This window comes from Scyliorhinus torazame, chromosome 1, assembly GCF_047496885.1.
Source record: "Scyliorhinus torazame isolate Kashiwa2021f chromosome 1, sScyTor2.1, whole genome shotgun sequence".
In the NCBI taxonomy this organism is placed as follows: Eukaryota; Metazoa; Chordata; class Chondrichthyes; order Carcharhiniformes; family Scyliorhinidae; genus Scyliorhinus; species Scyliorhinus torazame.
Genome location: NC_092707.1, coordinates 183,743,575 through 183,761,330, shown reverse-complemented (window position 1 = coordinate 183,761,330; position 17,756 = coordinate 183,743,575). Strand labels below are relative to the sequence as shown.

At 46.4% G+C, this 17,756-nt stretch overlaps 1 protein-coding gene across 4 annotated transcripts in view; it reads right to left on the bottom strand.

Annotated features, from left to right (window-relative positions):
• LOC140418151 (zinc finger MYM-type protein 4-like) overlaps positions 1-17,756 on the bottom strand; it is a 397,827-nt gene that overhangs the window by 260,010 nt on the left and 120,061 nt on the right. For 3 of the 4 annotated variants that reach the window (XM_072501573.1, XM_072501589.1, XM_072501581.1), the window contains exon 4: positions 7,336-8,013. The exons of the other annotated variant lie outside the window; for it this stretch is intronic. In XM_072501573.1, coding sequence (XP_072357674.1) covers positions 7,336-8,013 — 678 coding nt within the window. The remainder of the gene's footprint in view (positions 1-7,335; positions 8,014-17,756) is intronic. 4 annotated transcript variants of the gene reach the window in all.

The following is a 17,756-nucleotide window of genomic DNA, read 5'->3' as shown; positions in this document are numbered from 1 at the left end:
CAGTGGGTTTCAAATTTTTTGATGATTATTTCCAGCTTGCCATTGTCCTCCCCTTCCAGGTAGGTGAAGGAATTATATATTTCTAATGCCTGCGGACCTGCCAGGGAAAAGAGCAAAGCTATCTTCCTGTCATCAGACGCTGAGGTTAGATCCTTAGCTTCTAGATATATTTTGAACTGTTGTATGAAAGGTTTCTAATTGGAATGCATATTACCAGTGGTCTTGAGCAGGCGTGGAGGTTGGATTGGGTCCATCGTGCCGATTAGTATCTGAAGGATCCGAATGCTGCGAGGCCTTCCTTGGTCGAATGCCTGGTTTAAGTTCTCTTCTCTTGCTGGTGTCTAGCTGGCTTGCTGAAACCACTCCTGGTACTATATGTTATTCTCTAATTCTGAATAACGACTGAAGACTTACAGTTAACACAAACACTTTATTCAAAGGGTTCGTTCTGCTTCCAGAGCTCAACTAGATGTAAAACAGTCAAGAGGTATGACCAGTGAAACTAAGGTAAACTGCCTATGCTAAACTATCCCTGTGTGCTGCTGCTCACTGGCTCTGTGCTTCTGAAAGAGGCAGATCCTCCCTTGGGGTCGACCCTTTATACCCGTCTCTGATGCTCCCTCTAGTGATGCTGTGGCTGTTACATCTGTGCTGCAGTCCCTGGTGTATGTGCAGATGTATGTACAGATGTACAGATTGATGTGTTGGGTATGCCGGTTCTGCGAGGCCTGCATTTACTGCAGCAGTGAGAGAGACAGGCTTCCAATACTTGAAGAAATGCAACTCGATTTTATTGAACTGTTAACTATCATACATACTTTAACTGTGGGTTGACACTATGCTGACTTGACTGGAGACCTGAGGCTAACCTGACCAGACTATCTGACTACCACATGGTGGATGTTCTAGTTGCTGCTCACGGGCTCTGACTGTCTCAGAGGCTGGATCCCAAGAGAGCGGGAAATCTAGTGCTCTCTGGCTTTATAGTGGTTGTGTCCTGTCTGTTGATTGGCTGCTGTGTTCTGTATGTTCACTGGTCATCCTGTGTGTCAATCACTGCCTGTCTGTGCACCATCATACACCTGTGTGTATATTATAACACAGATCACTACAGCCTCTATCAGCTAAGACTCTCTTGTGCCTCAGCGAGTGGACAAGACACATCACTAAAGGTATGGGTTGACAACAGCACCAACAGTTTAATCAGAACTCCCTCAGACATTTTATTCTGATTTGGCAATAAGTTAAACATTCTTTTGGCTTTTTCAATTAATGTCCTGGCATTGCTACTGCCTGTGTAGCAGCAAGTCTACTCAGACTCTGAGGCCTCTAGAAAATCCATCCTTATCTATTTCAACAGCTTGAGTGAAAAATGTCTGTTATCCATTTTTCCTTCCACTGTGCTTGTCCACATTAAATTTCATTTGTTATTCTTTTGCCTACAATTGTGTGTCCAAATGCAGAAGGTGCGGTTTAATGGCCGCATTACGCTTAAGCGAGATCGTGACATGGCGAGAAACCAATAATCGCCACTTAAGCCCAATCTCCATCAAATTAAAGGGAGCAACCCACTACCTAATGGCCCCCTTTGATCAAACGGCTTACCCAGCAAGTGGTCGTGTACCTCCTCCTCTGGGTCCCTCTCTGGCTAGTTGGGTGGCCGGGTCCTCAGGGAGTGGAGCGGGGCCCTGCACATGGGCTGCCGCCTCAAGCCTCTGTCGACGCTGCTGCGCCCTCTGAATTTCAGGTCGCACCCTATCATCTACATCAGCTCCGGGAGAACCAGGTCCAGATGCTCTACCCCTGACTGGGACCCAGCTGGGTCCTGGGATCCAGCAGCCCTCCGACTTCTGTCTCGCCTGGGAGTTCTTGCCTCCACATGATGTGCATCAGCAGCTGTGTGGTGCTCACCAGAGGTGTCCTCTTGGGAGGCCGGCGTCAGGGGAGGGGGGCACCCCGGAAGGCCGTCACATCGGGTGCAGGTCCTGTGAGAGGATGGACATGTGGTCAGTGGGAGGGATGGATCAGACCGTATGGCATTGTCAACTCATGTCTGACATGTTATCTGAGTGGGCACTGGTGGATCCTCACTTCTACACCGTGTGCTGACCTCTACGGTTGTCACTGCTCTGTCCTCCGCCACACCCACGACCTCCAGAGTCTGTTCCTCACAGGGATTGAGGACCCTGATGTCCAGCCTCCCACCACACGACTGGGCCCTCTCCTGTCAGTTGTGGACCAATTCCTCCTGTGGGAACACAGAGGGGGCATCGTTAGTCACGCACTTGGTTCATCGTGGGGAAGGGAGGTGCTCAGGGGTTGGGTTCAGGGGGCTTGGGGAGATGGGCCGTATGGGGGGGGGGGGGGGGGGGGGGAGTTGATGGGGAGTATAGGAGGGAATGGGGAGAATGGGGAGGAGGATGTCGAGTATGGGTGGGGGGTGCGGTCGGGGGTCCGGTGCAAACTCACCTAAGTGGCCCAGTGGAGGTCGTTGACCATCTTGCAGCACTGGGTGCCGGTCCACCTGGTCAGTCTCCCCGAGCTGACTGCTGCTGCCACTTCCTCCCAGGCGGCACTGGCTGCCCTGTGGTTGATCGTCCGAGAGTCTTGGGGGAACAGGGCGTCCCTTCTGGCCTTTCAGTAGACTACCCAGGTCTGCATTGCCAAATCTTGGGGCTGGTCATCTCAGGTGCATGGCTGTGAGCTGTGTGAGGTTGACTGTGCAGGAATGGTTTAAGTGCGGGCAGCATGGTGGCACAGTGGTTAGCACTGCTGCCTCACAGCATCAAGGTCCCAGGTTCGATCCCAGATGGTCACTGTCCATGTGGAGTTTGCACATTCTTCCTGTGCTTGCCTGGGTTTCACCCCCACATCCCAAAGATGTGCAGGAAGATGGATTGGCCATGCTAAATTGCCACTTAATTGGAAAAATAATAATTGGGTACTCTAAATTTTTTTTTTAAAGGATTGGTTTAAGTGCTGCTCTCCCTTCTTAGTGGGCGGGCTGGTGAGAGCAGGTCCAGCGAGTCAGCTGGTGGGACCATGATTTGTGGCGACAAGCCCGTGGGCCTCGTTAAGTGGACCAATTAATGTTTTATTGCGGTGTCGGCCTCGACGGGTTGAGCTATCACATTGGAAACTATTTCGATAAATCACGCCCAGAAATGCCAGCAAAGGTCTGTTTACAAAGTTCAGTATTGAATTAAATGAATTCACTGACTAGTGACAGATGAAGAATGGTACTTGGGAGAGGTACCAGAGGACAATAAGATCTATGGTACTGTTCATTAAGTTCAGTTTTAATTCAGCTTTAAGAAAGGAAGAGAAAAGGAGAAAAACAATTGTATAAAGTTTGGCGCAAACAATGGGGGGGGCCTCAAAAAGACTGCAGTGAATATTGATTTTGTTATGTTCCAAACCAGGAATTTAAATTTTTTAAAAAGAAGGTTCCACGCACAATTAGGTGGAATTTTAACTGTGGTGTGCTGTTTCAAGTGGTTGAACAGGAAGTGGATACCATTTCCTTGCTCTTGCTTTTTGCTGTTCCCAAGTGATTTCAATTACAATTTAAAATGTCAGCAGTGTGCATGGGAAACTTGTACAGTCATGTGACGGGAAAGTTTTCAGCACTATAGGCTGACAATGCAGCAGGTATGGGCGGCACGGTGGCAGAGCAGTTAGTACTTCTGCCTCACAGAAAAGACCCGGGTTCAATTCCGGTCTTGGGTCTGTGTGGAGTTTGTATGTTCTCCCCGTGTCTGTACGGGTTTCCTCCGGGTGCTCCAGCTTCCTCCCAAAGATGTGCAGGTCTGATGGATTGGCCATGATCAGTTGCATCTTCAGTGTCCAGGGATCGGTTATGGGGATAGGAGGGAGTTTGCATGGATCATGTGCTCATTCAAAGGGTCGGTGCAGACTCAATGGGCCGACTGGCATCCTTCTGCAATGTAGGGATTCTATGATTCTAGGGACGGGCTATATAAGAGCTTCCTGAACAATTAGGATGGTTCTGTGTCATGGACATATCTTCTGCCCACCTCCATTGCCACTAACACTAGACTTATTGAGAGCACAAAGGTTTGGCATTCCATTGGTTTCACATTGTTTATGTGTGCAACAACGTTATTTGTTGAAACTAGCTTATTCAGAGAGTGAAATGTCCTGTCACACCTCATGGTTGGCATACATTGATGGCTAGGGACATTTGTTTATTGTGGAAGAAACAAAGTTGTGTTTCTGTGTTACTCTTCATTGAATGTTCATCTTAGTGTCCAATGTTGCACTCGCCAATCAGTGGGACATGGCTGAACGTGCAGGCTAAGGTGGTCCTCCTCGCTTTGTAAAGGGCGTGGTCCAAGATCCCTCTCCGTGGAGATAATTGATATGTTGAAATGAAAATCGCTTACTGTCACAAATAGGCGTCAAATGAAGTTACTGTGAAAAGCCCCTAGATGAATTCAAAGCTGTAAGGACTCTGCCAGCCAACACCCTGAGATGGACCGACATGTGGACAATACTGACATACCCTTCAGACTCCTCATTTTCTTACCTTTACTGACTGTTCCCACCACACCAGAATACCAGGCTCTTTCCACTTCCACTCCTCCATAATTCCCATCCCCACCCTTGGATTCCTCCTTCCACTCTTCCCATGTCCCGGTCCCCACTCCACATCCCCTCCCCACCCCCAGCCCTTACTCAATTCACTCAACTTTGCTGGCTCCGAGCCTCCAAGCTGCCATCTGGGCTAAACAGCTCGCTCGTAATGCAGAACAATGTCAACGCGGGTTCAATTCCCGTACCGGCCTCCCCAAACAGGCGCCGGAATGTGGCGACTAGGGGCTTTTCATAGTAACTTCATGGAAGCCTACTTGTGACAATAAGCGATTAATATCCTCCTGTCCCGCTCTCTTGTGCCACAAGGAAAACCGCTGACCTCAGAAACAACTGCAGAAAGCCAACTGCTGGACGCCATCTTCAAACGATTGTGAACCGGATGTCACGAGATTCTTATATGCCGTTGAATTTATCATGAAAGTAGGACGTGATTGCAAAACATTTAAATACAATGAGCATTCATTCATGGAAATATATTACAAGTAGGAACCTATCACTGGATGGCATGAGGCCTGACCCACCACAAACTAAATTCATCTCTGAATCTGAAAGTGCCTTTTGGAAAGTGACATTTCTGGTCCCAAATAATTAAGTCACTACCCCCATAGTTCCTCCTCTTGCAGGCTCTATTAATGATGTGGAGATGCCGGCGTTGGACTGGGGTGAGCACAGTAAGAAATTTTACAACACCAGGTTAAAGTCCAACAGGTTTGTTTCGATGTCACTAGACTTCGGAGCGCTGCTCCTTCCTCAGGTGAATGAAGAGGTAGGTTCCAGAAACATATATATGGACAGATTCAAAGATGCCAAACAATGCTTGGAATGCGAGCATTAGCAGGTGATTAAATCTTTACAGATCCAGAGATGGGGTAACCCCAGGTTAAAGAGGTGTGAATTGTGTCAAGCCAGGACAGTTGGTAGGATTTTGCAGGCCAGATGGTGGGGGATGAATGTAATGCGACATGAATCCCAGGTCCCGGTTGAGGCCGCACTCATGTGTGCGGAACTTGGCTATAAGTTTCTGCTCGGCGATTCTGCGTTGTTGCGCGTCCTGAAGGCCGCCTTGGAGAACGCTTACCCGGAGATCAGAGGCTGAATGCCGTTGACTGCTGAAGTGCCAGACGCACGGAACAGCCATGGGGACCAAATTCGCACCCCAATACGCCACCATCTTCATGCACAAGTTTGAACAGGACCTACTCACCGCACAGGACCTTCAACCGACGTTATACACCAGATACATCGATGACATTTTTTTCCTTTGGACCCACGGCGAATAATCACTGAAACGACTACACGATGACATCAATAAGTTCCATCCAACTATCACACTCACCATGGACTACTCTCCAAAATCAGTTGCATTCTTGGACACACACGTCTCCATCAAGGACGGTCACCTCAGCACTTCGCTTTACCGCAAACCCACGGATAACCTCACGATGCTTCACTTCTCCAGCTTCCACCCTAAACATATTAAAGAAGCCATCCCCTATGGACAAGCGCTCCGTATACACAGGATCTGCTCAGATGAGAAGGAGCGTAACAGACATCTACAGACGTTGAAAGATGCCCTCATATGAACGGGATATGGCACTCGATTCATCAATCGACACTTCCAACGCGCCACAGCGAAAAACCGCACCGACCTCCTCAGAAGACAAACATGGGACACAACCGACAGAATACCCTTCGTCGTCCAGTACTTCCCCGGAGCGGAGAAACTACGTCATCTTCTTCACAGCCTTCAACACGTCATTGATGACGATGAACATCTTGCCAAGGTCATCCACACACCCCCACTACTTGCCTTCAAACAACCGCGCAACCTCAAACAAACCATTGTTTGCAGCAAACTACCCAGTCTTCAGAACAGTGACCACGACACCACACAACCCTGCCATGGCAATCTCTGCAAGAACGTGCCAGATCATCGACATGGATACCACTATTACACGTGAGAACACCACCCACCAGGTACGCGGTACATACTCGTGCGACTCAGCCAACGTTGTCTACTTCATACGCTGCAGGAAAGGATGTCCCGAAGCGTGGTACATTGGTGAGACCGTGCAGACGCTGCGACAACGAATGAACGGACATCGCGCAACAATCACCAGGCAGGAATGTTCCCTTCCAGTCGGGGAACACTTCAGCAGTCAAGGGCATTCAGCCTCTGAGATCCGGGTAAGCGTTCTCCAAGGCGGCCTTCAGGACGCGCGACAACGCAGAATCGCCAAGCAGAAACTTATAGCCAAGTTCCGCACACATGAGTGCGGCCTCAACCGGGACCTGGGATTCATGTCGCATTACATTCATCTCCCACCATCTGGCCTGCAAAATCCTACCAACTGTTCTGGCTTGACACAATTCACACCTCTTTAACCTGAGGTTACCCCATCTCTGGATCTGTAAAGATTTAATCACCTGCTAATGGTCGCATTTCAAGCATTGTTTGGCATCTTTGAATTTGTCTATATATGTGTTTCTGGAACAGACCTCTTCATTCACCTGAGGAAGGAGCAGCGCTCCGAAAGCTAGTGACATCGAAACAAACCTGTTGGACTTTAACTTGGTGTTGTAAGGCTCTATTAAGACTGCAATCCCCCTCTCTCTCCCGCACTATTCTGATTTCATGTGGGAACAATGCTGAAAACTACCAGAGTTCAAGAGTGGAATCAATGTGCAGTGCTAAGTGGCAGTGGAAACATACAGTACCTTGTTTCTTGTTTTCAGAGCACGATGCAAATGAAGGCTCTTGAAGTTCTGTACCTCAGTATTCGGTGGATTCACAATTTTGTCTTCACTGACTGAATCACAAATGGATGGATCTTTGCTGTTGATTGAAACTGAATCAAGATTGCCTCTGCATTCAGTTTCTGAATTTCTGGTCCTGGTAATGATTCTAAAAGTGGGACTCATGTTTAAATGAGGAACATAGTCAGGAGACCCTGGGACAAATGAGATCTGTCCCGAGAAGAAATGTTGGCCACATATTTTAGAATGAAATGTTGGTGTCCATCCAGGATTATTGAAGCGTATAGCTCTCATCAAAGATGCTGTGTGTGCTTCTGATTCTCGAATAACAGCGAACCACCGCACATGGTTGTCCTTGCCATGACGGTTTGGGCATCCAGGGATACAGCAAGAGCTTTCATGGGCAGTTGTACTCAGAGCAAAAACCTTTTTGGCAGCAGGCTTTTTAACTGGAAGCATAGCTTTAGGGATGAGGCCAAACTTTTGACAGCGGAATCTCTGAAAGTAAGGCCGATTTCCTGAGATGGAGAAACCATGGGGTCGGCACAGATCTCGCAGTTTGCCTTTTGATCCTTCTTTAAGTTGCCGGGCAGTCACTGATGTCTGGTCTGATATATTGGCATGAGTCACTGGGTAATGCTAAAGAGAAAGAAAATTACAACTGTCACAATTAATATAAAGAGGGATTTGCATCAACAGGACCATTAATCGGTTCCAATAGTTCTGATTGATTGTACATAATGGATATTGACATTTTTTGTGAATCACAACCAAAAGTATTTGGTAAACCTGCACATTGGGATAGATCTTGGTTTTGTGTGATACAATGAATAGGGTAGTAGTGGCAAGGAGAGTGCAGATGATCAAAATGAACTCTTCCTATTCAGATTCCTCCCAATCTACATCACCAAGGCCTTCTTCAACACAGTGGAAAAATTAATCATGGCGTTTGTGTGTGGGGGGGGGGGGGGGGGGGGTCGGGGGGGGGGGGGTGGAGGAGAACCCGAGGATCCAAAAAAGGGTTCGACAAAGAAAATGAACTATGGGAGGCCTGGCCCTCCCAAACCTACAGTTCTTTTACTGGGCGACCACAGCAGAAAGAGTGACGGGTTGGGTGAAAGAACTGGGAGCAAAATGGGTGAGGATGGAGGAGAGTTCCTGCACAGGGTCACCCCCCCCGAACCCTAATCACAACTGCACTCCCATTCCCCCCAACCAAACACTCAAGAAGCCCAGTGGTAGTAGCCACGCTCTGAACGTGGTATCAAATGAAACAACACTCCGGCCTAACCAAAATGTCCACTATGGCCCCCATCTGTAACAACCACAGGATCACGCTCGTAACAATGGACGCCACCTTCAAAAGATGGAGACAGGACAAGGGGACACTGACGGTTAGCAACATTTACACCAACGACAGATTAGTGACTCTGGAGGGATTCACGGAGAGGTTCCAACTACTTAAAGGGAACAAAATGAGGTATATACAGTCAAGAACTTCCTCCGTCGGGAAACAACGACATATGCCCAGACACCAGGACACTCACTAGATGAGGAACTGCGGACCCAGGCAGCCGAGGGAAGGGAAACTGTGGGACTTGTACAGACAATTGATGGAAGAGGTAGGCTCTCCCCTGAATGAGGCGAGGGAAAAATGGGAGGAAGAGCTGGACACAGAAGGGAGGGGGGGATGCTCTGGCTCAAAGCACTAGTCAGGGTGTACTCCACCTCCACATGTGCAGGGCTAAGTCTAATGCAGCTAACGGTGATGCACAGAATGCACCCAAACAGAATCCGAATGAGCAGGTTCTTTCCGGAGGGAGAGGACAAATGCGAAAGGTGCCATGGAGGCCCAGTCAACCACATGTCAACCACATGGGTCTGCCCCAGACTTTTCGGGTTCTAGACGACTTCCTTTGAGACAATGTCCAAGGTTGTGCGCGTGAGGTTGGTGTCATGCCCAAAAGTGGCAGTCTTCGGGATTTCAGATCAGCAGAACTCTTTATGGAGTGCGCAATCGACACTCTAACCTTTGCCTCCCTAATCGCCCGCTGAAGAATCCTGCTCGGCAGCCAATCGGCAGCCCCACCCAAAGTGCAGACTGGCTGTCTGACGTGGAAGCCATTCACCAACTTGTTCCATGATCTCCCAGGGCAGCACGGTAGCATAGTGATTAGCACAGCTGCTTCACAGCTCCAGGGTACCAGGTTCGATTCCTGGCTGGGTCACTGTCTGTGCGGAGTCTGCACGTTCTCCCCGTGTCTGCGTGGGTTTCCTCCCACAGTCCAAAGATGTGCGGGTTAGGTGGATTGGCCATGCTACATTGCTCTTCGTGTCCAAAAAGGGTAAGTGGGGGTTACTGGGTTACGGGGATAGGGTAGATTCGTGGGCTTGAGTAGGGTGCTCTTTGTAAGGGCCGGTGCAGACTCGATGGGCCGAATGGCCTCCTTCTGCACTGTAAATTCTATGATTCTATTCGTAGCCAGAATCCAATAGAGTGTGGGGGGTGGGGCACGGACTAGCCACAGTGGAGGGGCAAAAGTCCATAACAAAAGCTGTGGGACTAAAAGGGCAGAGCCGCAGGGGCAGGCCCAAGGGCAAGCGGAGAACCAGAGGGAGCAGCAATACGCGGGGCAATACGCGCTGGCGTCAACATCAATCAGGGCAACTGAAGCAGATCGGCAAAATGAGGCCCTTAGCCACGCCGGGGGCGGGGGATGCAGATGTAAATATTTATATCTCTCTTTTGTAATTTTAACTTCGCTTTGGTTGCTTTTGTTTGATATTATGCACTGTTATGACACTTGCAATAACGTACAAAATGAAAGGTGCAACATGAAAATGTGAAAACCAATAAAAACTTTTTTTAAAGGGAGGCTGAGACTGCATTGCCAGAAACCATGTTTGATCAGATGAGTAGTACAGCACCAGAGCAGGTGGTGGATGAAGCAGATGTCTTTGGTTCAAGTAAGTTGGTTTAATTACAACAAAAAGATTCAAGGATCAAGAAATTATATCAGCAAATACAGAAATGGAATATGAGTGTATACAGAACGTAATGTATTGATGAGAAAATGGAGACCTGGACATATTCAAGCAGATGAGAAATGGGCAGAAGTTCATCAAGTGGAATTACCGGTAGGTTATAGAAAGGAGATTATTGCGGGGAGCGCATGCGGTTCCAGTAGGTGGTCATTTAGGGGTGAGGAAGACTCAAGCAAAAATGCAAAGACATTTGTATGGCCTGGACTGCATAAGGATGTAATTGAGTTTTGCTGTAGATGTCACACATGTCAGGTAATAGGGAAACCTCAGGCAGTAATCAGACCAGAACCTGTAAGGTGAATTTGATATTCTGAATTCTCCCTCTGTGTACCCGAACAGGTGCAGGAATGTGACAACTAGGGGCCTTTCACAGTAACTTAATTGCAGTGTTAATGTAAGCCTACTTTTGACAATAATAAAGATTATTATTATTATTATTATTATTATTAATATCCGTTCCTGCATTTGAGGAACCATTGAAAGCAAAATTTAGTGGCCCTTATCAGATTGAAAGGAAACTGAGTGAGGTGAATTATTTGATAAGAACGCCAGACAAAAGGAAGACTCACAGAGTGTGTCAGGTTATTATGCAAAAATGTTATTTTGATAGAGATGGAAGAAAGGAAAAAGTGTTCGTCGATGTAACTCAGGGAGAAGACATAAATCCAGACAATTCTGAATCTGACTTTCCTCAAATTAAATTGGACAATGAGGAAGCATTCAAAAATTGGGATAAATTATTGAGTTAACTTCTGGAGGAAAATCAAAATGGTCTGAAAGAGTCATTACAGTCGCGTTGTGGGGGGATAACTGGGGAAGTATAAAAGAAATTATGCAGGATATAGCTATCGCAAATTATATTCAACAACCTTAAATAACACGCAAGCAAGCTCAATCCATTGACAACAGCACAGGTACAAACGGAGATGGCTGATTTACATAAACAAAAAATAGAACTCCTTGACAGAGTGAATGGAGAACTGAATGCTAGGAAGCAGCCGGCATGGGAACTTCATCCAGCAGAAGGTATCTGTGACGGTTACGTGGGAGAGATAGTTAGTCTGGAAAGACAGATTCAGAAGAAAGCTGATTGCATCAGATTGCACAGGAAGTCCAGCATACCAGCAATAATCTGCATGAGATCAAAGAGGAGGAACAAGAACAACATGAACAAGGGAGAGAGTTACTCACAAGGCAGCAGGTTGTAATGAAAGAAACCGCAGGAACTGTGGAGCTCCAAAAGCAGTCAAATTCCTATCATAGCACGGTAGCTTGGTGGTTAGCACAATTGCTTCACAGCTCCAGGGTCCCAGGTTCGATTCCCGCTTGGGTCACTGACTGTGCGGAGTCTGCACGTTCTCCCCGTGTGTGCGTGGGTTTCCTCCGGGTGCTCTGGTTTCCTCCCATAGTTCAAAGATGTGCAGGTTAGGTGGGTTGGCCATGATAAATTGCCCTTAGTGTCCAAAATTGCCCTTAGTGTTGGGTGGGGTTACTGGGTTATGGGGATAGGGTGGAGGTGTACGGTTGGGTAGGGTGCTCTTTCAGAGAGCCGGTGCAGACTCGATGGGTCGAATGGCCTCCTTCTGCACTGTAAATTCTAATTCTATGACATAATGGTGACACAGGAAGTGATGACACTAGGATCTGGTCAGGAGGAACAAATGAAGGACTAAAGCTGTCTCAGCGCTTCAGTGAGAGGAATGTCCATGGTGGAATACAGAATCTGGAAGCTGAAGAGCTGGTACAAATGTAGCCAGAATTGTCAGCCACTTTGCAACATGTAACGACTGGTGTTTGATTCTGTCCAAATGCACCAGGTGTTACTAATTACTTTGGCTATCCTCAACAAAACCATTGATAAATGCGACAAACAGATGAATGCTGCAACAATGATCAACAATCTGTCACAAGATCATGTGGAAAACTTTGCTGGTAAAAGTAGACTGAATGCAACTGAAATACTGATGAGGTTTTGTTGTGTAAAAGTATGGAGACTATCACAGAGACCATATTTATGTTTGACAAGATGAAGACTACCGAGAGAGCTAATGCAAAAGTGTTGGAAAGAAAATGATGCCCTATTTTGACTGTGACATGGGGGAAGACTACAATGGACTCTATACATGTGATGTTTGCTTGTTTAAAAATGTAAAAAGTATATATACACCGTATAGAATGTAAACTGTATGTAATCTTAAGAAATGTTTAAAATTGGGAAAAGGGTTCAGAAAATGAAGCCACCTGTGTATATTTGATGGTTTGTTTTCTGTCTAGGAAGGGAGGTGTTACGCGGGGGAGATATTTGGAACTTGGGTCCAGAAATGGGATCAAAGATGTAGCAGGTAATTTAGGGGTTAAATAGACTGAGGTAAAAAAAAACTGCTGGCAAGGAGTCACAGGGATACGCCCACACCTGACCTAAGTTCCATTGTCCCATTCAGATTTAAACTTGTTAGTGGGAATACACAGTATGGCCCTTTTCAGTAAGAGTGAGTCACTCACGATCCATTGTCCTTCGGGAGACTCCTGTCTGACAACTAATAGCCCATTACATAGTCTGATGGCCTCTTTGTCCGTTAATGGGAGGTTAGTTGCTCATCAGTAGCATGGCTCTGTTATTTTGTATAAACAGGAAACAGGAGTGGGCAATCAAACAGCCAAGATAACGATGATGGGTTCAAGTCTGGAAGCCCCAGTGGAAAACCTCTTTTTATGAGAGGGAGAGGGGGAGAGAGGGGGAGAGAGGGGGGCCTGGGCGACACGGTGGCACAGTGGTTAGCACTGCTTCCTCACAGCTCCAGGGTCCCAGGTTCAATTCCTGCCTCGGATGACTGTGTGGAGTTTGCACTTTCTCCCCGTGTCTGCGTGGGTTTCCTCCATGCGTTCTGTTTTCCGCCCACTGTCCAAAGAGGTGTACGTTAGATGGCTTGGCCATGCTAAACTGGCCCTTTGTGTCCTAAAAGGTTAGGTGGGGCTACGGGGAGAGGGTGGAGGCATGGGCTTAAATGGGATGTTCTTTCCAAAGGACCGGTGCAGACCCGATGGGCTGAATGGTCTCCTTCTGCACTGTAAATTCTATGATTCAATTATTCTATTTTGAACACGTACAGTGAGAAATCTTTGGAGAGCTACAAAGAGAGGTCATGAAAGTTGTGACCCGAGGTAGGTTTTGGAAAAGGGATCTCAAAGAAGTTCCCTGAAAGAAGAAAATTTGCTTCGGAAATGCAAGAATCATCTTTGCCTTGCTGTGTAAGTGGAAATACTGTTTAATGGGAAAAAGTGTGTTAAGATTAAAAAACTACATGTAATCTGTTAATGTGAGAGTTGAAGTTTAAAGTTTAAATATTATTTTTCTTTTGTTTTAATAAAGTTTGTTTGTAAAATAACCAAGCCCTATTTCTTATATTATCACTGTTGGAACAAATTGACTTATTTGCACCATCTTAAAACTTTAAAACGTTGTGGCTCTGGTCCACAATCTTAGCCTCTGCTGAGAGTTGACCAGGCATCCTCCCCACGACCCCCATCACTGAGCTGTGGCCTGGGTCCCTGGACAATCTTGGGCCTCTGGTGGGCGCTGCCAAGCAATGGACTGCTGCCACCCTCTGGTTTTGTGGCAGTTCTCGAGCAGGGGGGGTTCACTTTCCTCCCCCTCCTAGTCCTTGATCCTGGAGAAGGCCTATTGCTGCCCTATTAAGTGCCTGATTGGCTTTTAACGCGCCAGGCCTTCCCGAAAGGAGGCAATGCATGCCTCTTACTGGTTATCCAGCCAGTGGGTGAGACCCCCATCACCTCCATTAAATACTCCCTATTGTTGACTTACCCAGCAGTTAATATTTACCCCTATTGCTCTTCAAGGAAAATTGAACATGATAGGTAAATTAAACTGCTTGTAATATTAGTCCAGGACAGTAAGGCTTGTGGATGCCTTCCCGAGTGCCTCTCCACCAATTGAGAATGTTAAGTGGGTAATTAATGCTCACTGAAGTGCCCCATTCCATCACTGCTGGTACTCATTCAACAGGTCAAGGTGAGAATATTAGACTGAAGATTGCAAAATAAGAATAGAACTATGGATGCCAAGCTGCGGAGCAATAAAACTCAGCTTCATTGCTGCAACAGTGATGAAGCAAACAAAAAAGTGTGTTTGTGTTAATGTTGTTATATCTTGCATTCAGTGTGGATCTATCACATTCCAGATAGCATGCCAATCTGTCTCACTATTATTGATAGCCTATCAGATTGTGATGGCTTTTTCTAACCTGTGAGCAGAAATTTACAAGCAGGTATTATTAATCGCTAAACTACCCTCGGAGTATACATGCAGGGACTGGATTTGCCTAATTTGATCACTTTCCTGAAGCATTACTTGAAAAAAGGGGCAGGACAGATGGACAGGCTTTGGGGGGTTTAGGAGGTGAGTTATGATTCAGTCCACGTGATATCAAGAAACGGCTGAAGGCATTGGATAATGCAAAGGTTCTGGGCCCTAACAATATTCCGGCTATAATACTGAAGGCTTGTGCTCCAGAACTTACTGCATCCCTAGCCAATCTGTTCCAGTACAGCTACAACACTGGCATCTACCCAGAAATGTGGAACATTACCCAGGTGTGTCCTGGACACAAGAAACAGGACAAATCCAACCCAGCAACTACTGCCGATTAGTCTTATCTCCATCATCAGCAAAGTGATGGGAAGGAGGCATCAACAGTGCTATCAAGCAGCACTTACTCAGCAATAACCTGTTCACAGGGGCTCAGTTTGGGTTCCGCCAGGGTCACTCAACCCCTGACCTCATTACAGCCTTGGTTTAAACATGGACAAAAGAGCTGAATGCCAGAGGTGCGTCGAGAGTGGCTGCCCTTGACATCAAGACAGCATTTGATCGAGTTTGGCATCAAGGAGCCCTAGCAAAACTGGAGTCAGTGAGAAACAGGGAAAAAATCCTCCGCTGGTTGGAGTCATACCTGGCATAAACAAAGATGGTTGTGGTGGTTGAAGGTCATTCATCTCAGCTCCAGGACATCACTGCAGGAGTTCCTTAGGGTAGTGTACGAGGCCCAACCATCTTCAGCTGCTTCATCAATAACCTCCCTTCCATCATAAGGTCAGAAGTGGGTATGTTCACAAATGACTGCACAATGTTCAGCTCCATTTGCAACTCCTCAGGTAATGAAGCAGTCCATGTCCAAATGCAGCAAGACCTGGACAATATCCAGGCTTGGGCTGACAAGTAGCAAGTTACATTTGTGCCACACAAGTGCCAGGCAATGACATTCTCCTAGAGGATCTAACCATCGCCCCTAGACATTCAATAGTATTAACATTACTGAATCTACCACAAACAACTTTCTGGGGGTTAGCATTGATCAGAAACTGAACTGGATTAGCCTTATTAATACTGTGGCTACCAGAGCAGGTCAAAGGCTAGGAATCATACGGCGAGTAACTCCTCTCTTGGCCGCCTAAAGCCTGTCCACCATCTACAAGACACAAGTGAGGAGTGTAATGGAGTACTCTCCACTTGCCTGGATGAGTGCAGCTCCAACAACATTCAAGAAGCTTGACACCACCCAGGATAAAGCTGGATTTCTCCCCTTTTCCACAAACATTCAATCCCTCCACCACCGACAAACAGTGGCAGCCGTCGGTATCATCTACAAGATGCACTGCAGTAACTTGCCAAGGTTCCTTAGGCAGTACCTTCCAAACCCATGATGTCTACCATCTAGAAGGACAAGAGCAGCAGGTACCTGGGAACCCCACGACCTGGAGGGGCCGTCCTAAATCACTCACCACCCCAACTTGGAAATATAACGCTGTTCCTTCATTGTCGATGGGAAAATCCTGGAACTCCCTCCTGACAGCACTGTGGGTGTACCTACACCTCAGGGACTGCAGTAGTTCAAGAAGGCAACTCACCACTACATTCTGAAGAGCAACTAGGGATGGGCAATAAATGCTGGCCCAGCCAGCGATGTCCACATCCTGTAATTGAATTTTTCAAAAGCACAGCTACATTTTAGCAGCTAGAACAGGGTCCAGACCACCCTCCACTAGTTTTGCTTTCTCTCCCAAACAATACCCTGGTGTTTTGTAACAACCTAAACCCAGTTCTAATTTAAAAATGGTAAACACTGGAAATACTCAACAGGTCTGTCAGCATCTCTGAAGAGAGTAACAAGAGTTAATTTTCAAGTTAGTGGCCGTCAATCAGTTCTGATCTCTTCGTGGTCATTTAAGTGCCTAGTGAATTGGATTTGGATTTGTTTTGTCATGTGTACCGAGGTACAGTGAAAAGTATTGTTCTGCGCACAGTCCAGACAGATCATTCCATCCATGAAAATAAAGGGACATACATAAATACAAAATGTAAATACATAGACACAGGCATCGGGTGAAGCAAGCAGGAGTGCAGTACTACTGTTATGGGCCAGGGTTTCGAGAACCCCAAAGTGTACCCTGGAGTTCACCTGAACCACAACTTTTAATAGATTGTTGTATGGGGAGCACATGGCCCACTCTACAGGTGTGGTACAGCAGAAATGGAAAAGTATTTTTTAAAGCAAAACAATGTTTATTCTATTAACTAAAGTTAACCTTTTTAATACAAACAGTGAACATCTTAGCAACCATTAATTCAAATATAACCCCCAAAGAATACAACATTAAGTAATCCTTAAGCTGTCCTTTTAACATCCAGAAGACTTTTTATTAAAAACTTTAAACAGAAGCACATCAGGTTAAAGTCACTACTGAGAGCAGTTATTAGTTTTAAATCACCAAAGGATCGATTTACAGTCTTTAGAATACAGAGAGAGACTAATACCCCTTCTGGCTGTGACTGCAGCTATTCAGCTCTGAAAACGTAACTAAAACACACCCTTCAGCAAACAGCCTAAAACTAAAGTAAAAAGCTGACTGACAGCCCAGCTCCGCCCACACTCTGTCATCACTGCAGTAATAAATACCCATTTCTTAAAGGTACTCTCACTACAGATATTTATATACACAACCATTTATAAACATCCATTTCTTAAAGGTACTCTCACATGACACCTCCCCCCCCAAGAAAAAAAAATAAACCATCAACTTCAAGATGGTTTAATTTTTCACCTTTTCACTATCCTTTAAGAAAGGCACACATTAAATATACTTTTTCGTTTGAAAAAACAACACATGCAAACAGGTATAATAATATAGTCCATTTTTGTTCTTCTTCCTCCAACTGGAATCCTTCTCGATTGACAGGCTCTTTGAAAAAGAAGATCTCTGCACGATCCATCCATTTCTCTGTGCCTCGGCATGTCTCTAAATTCAGATACTTTAGTTCA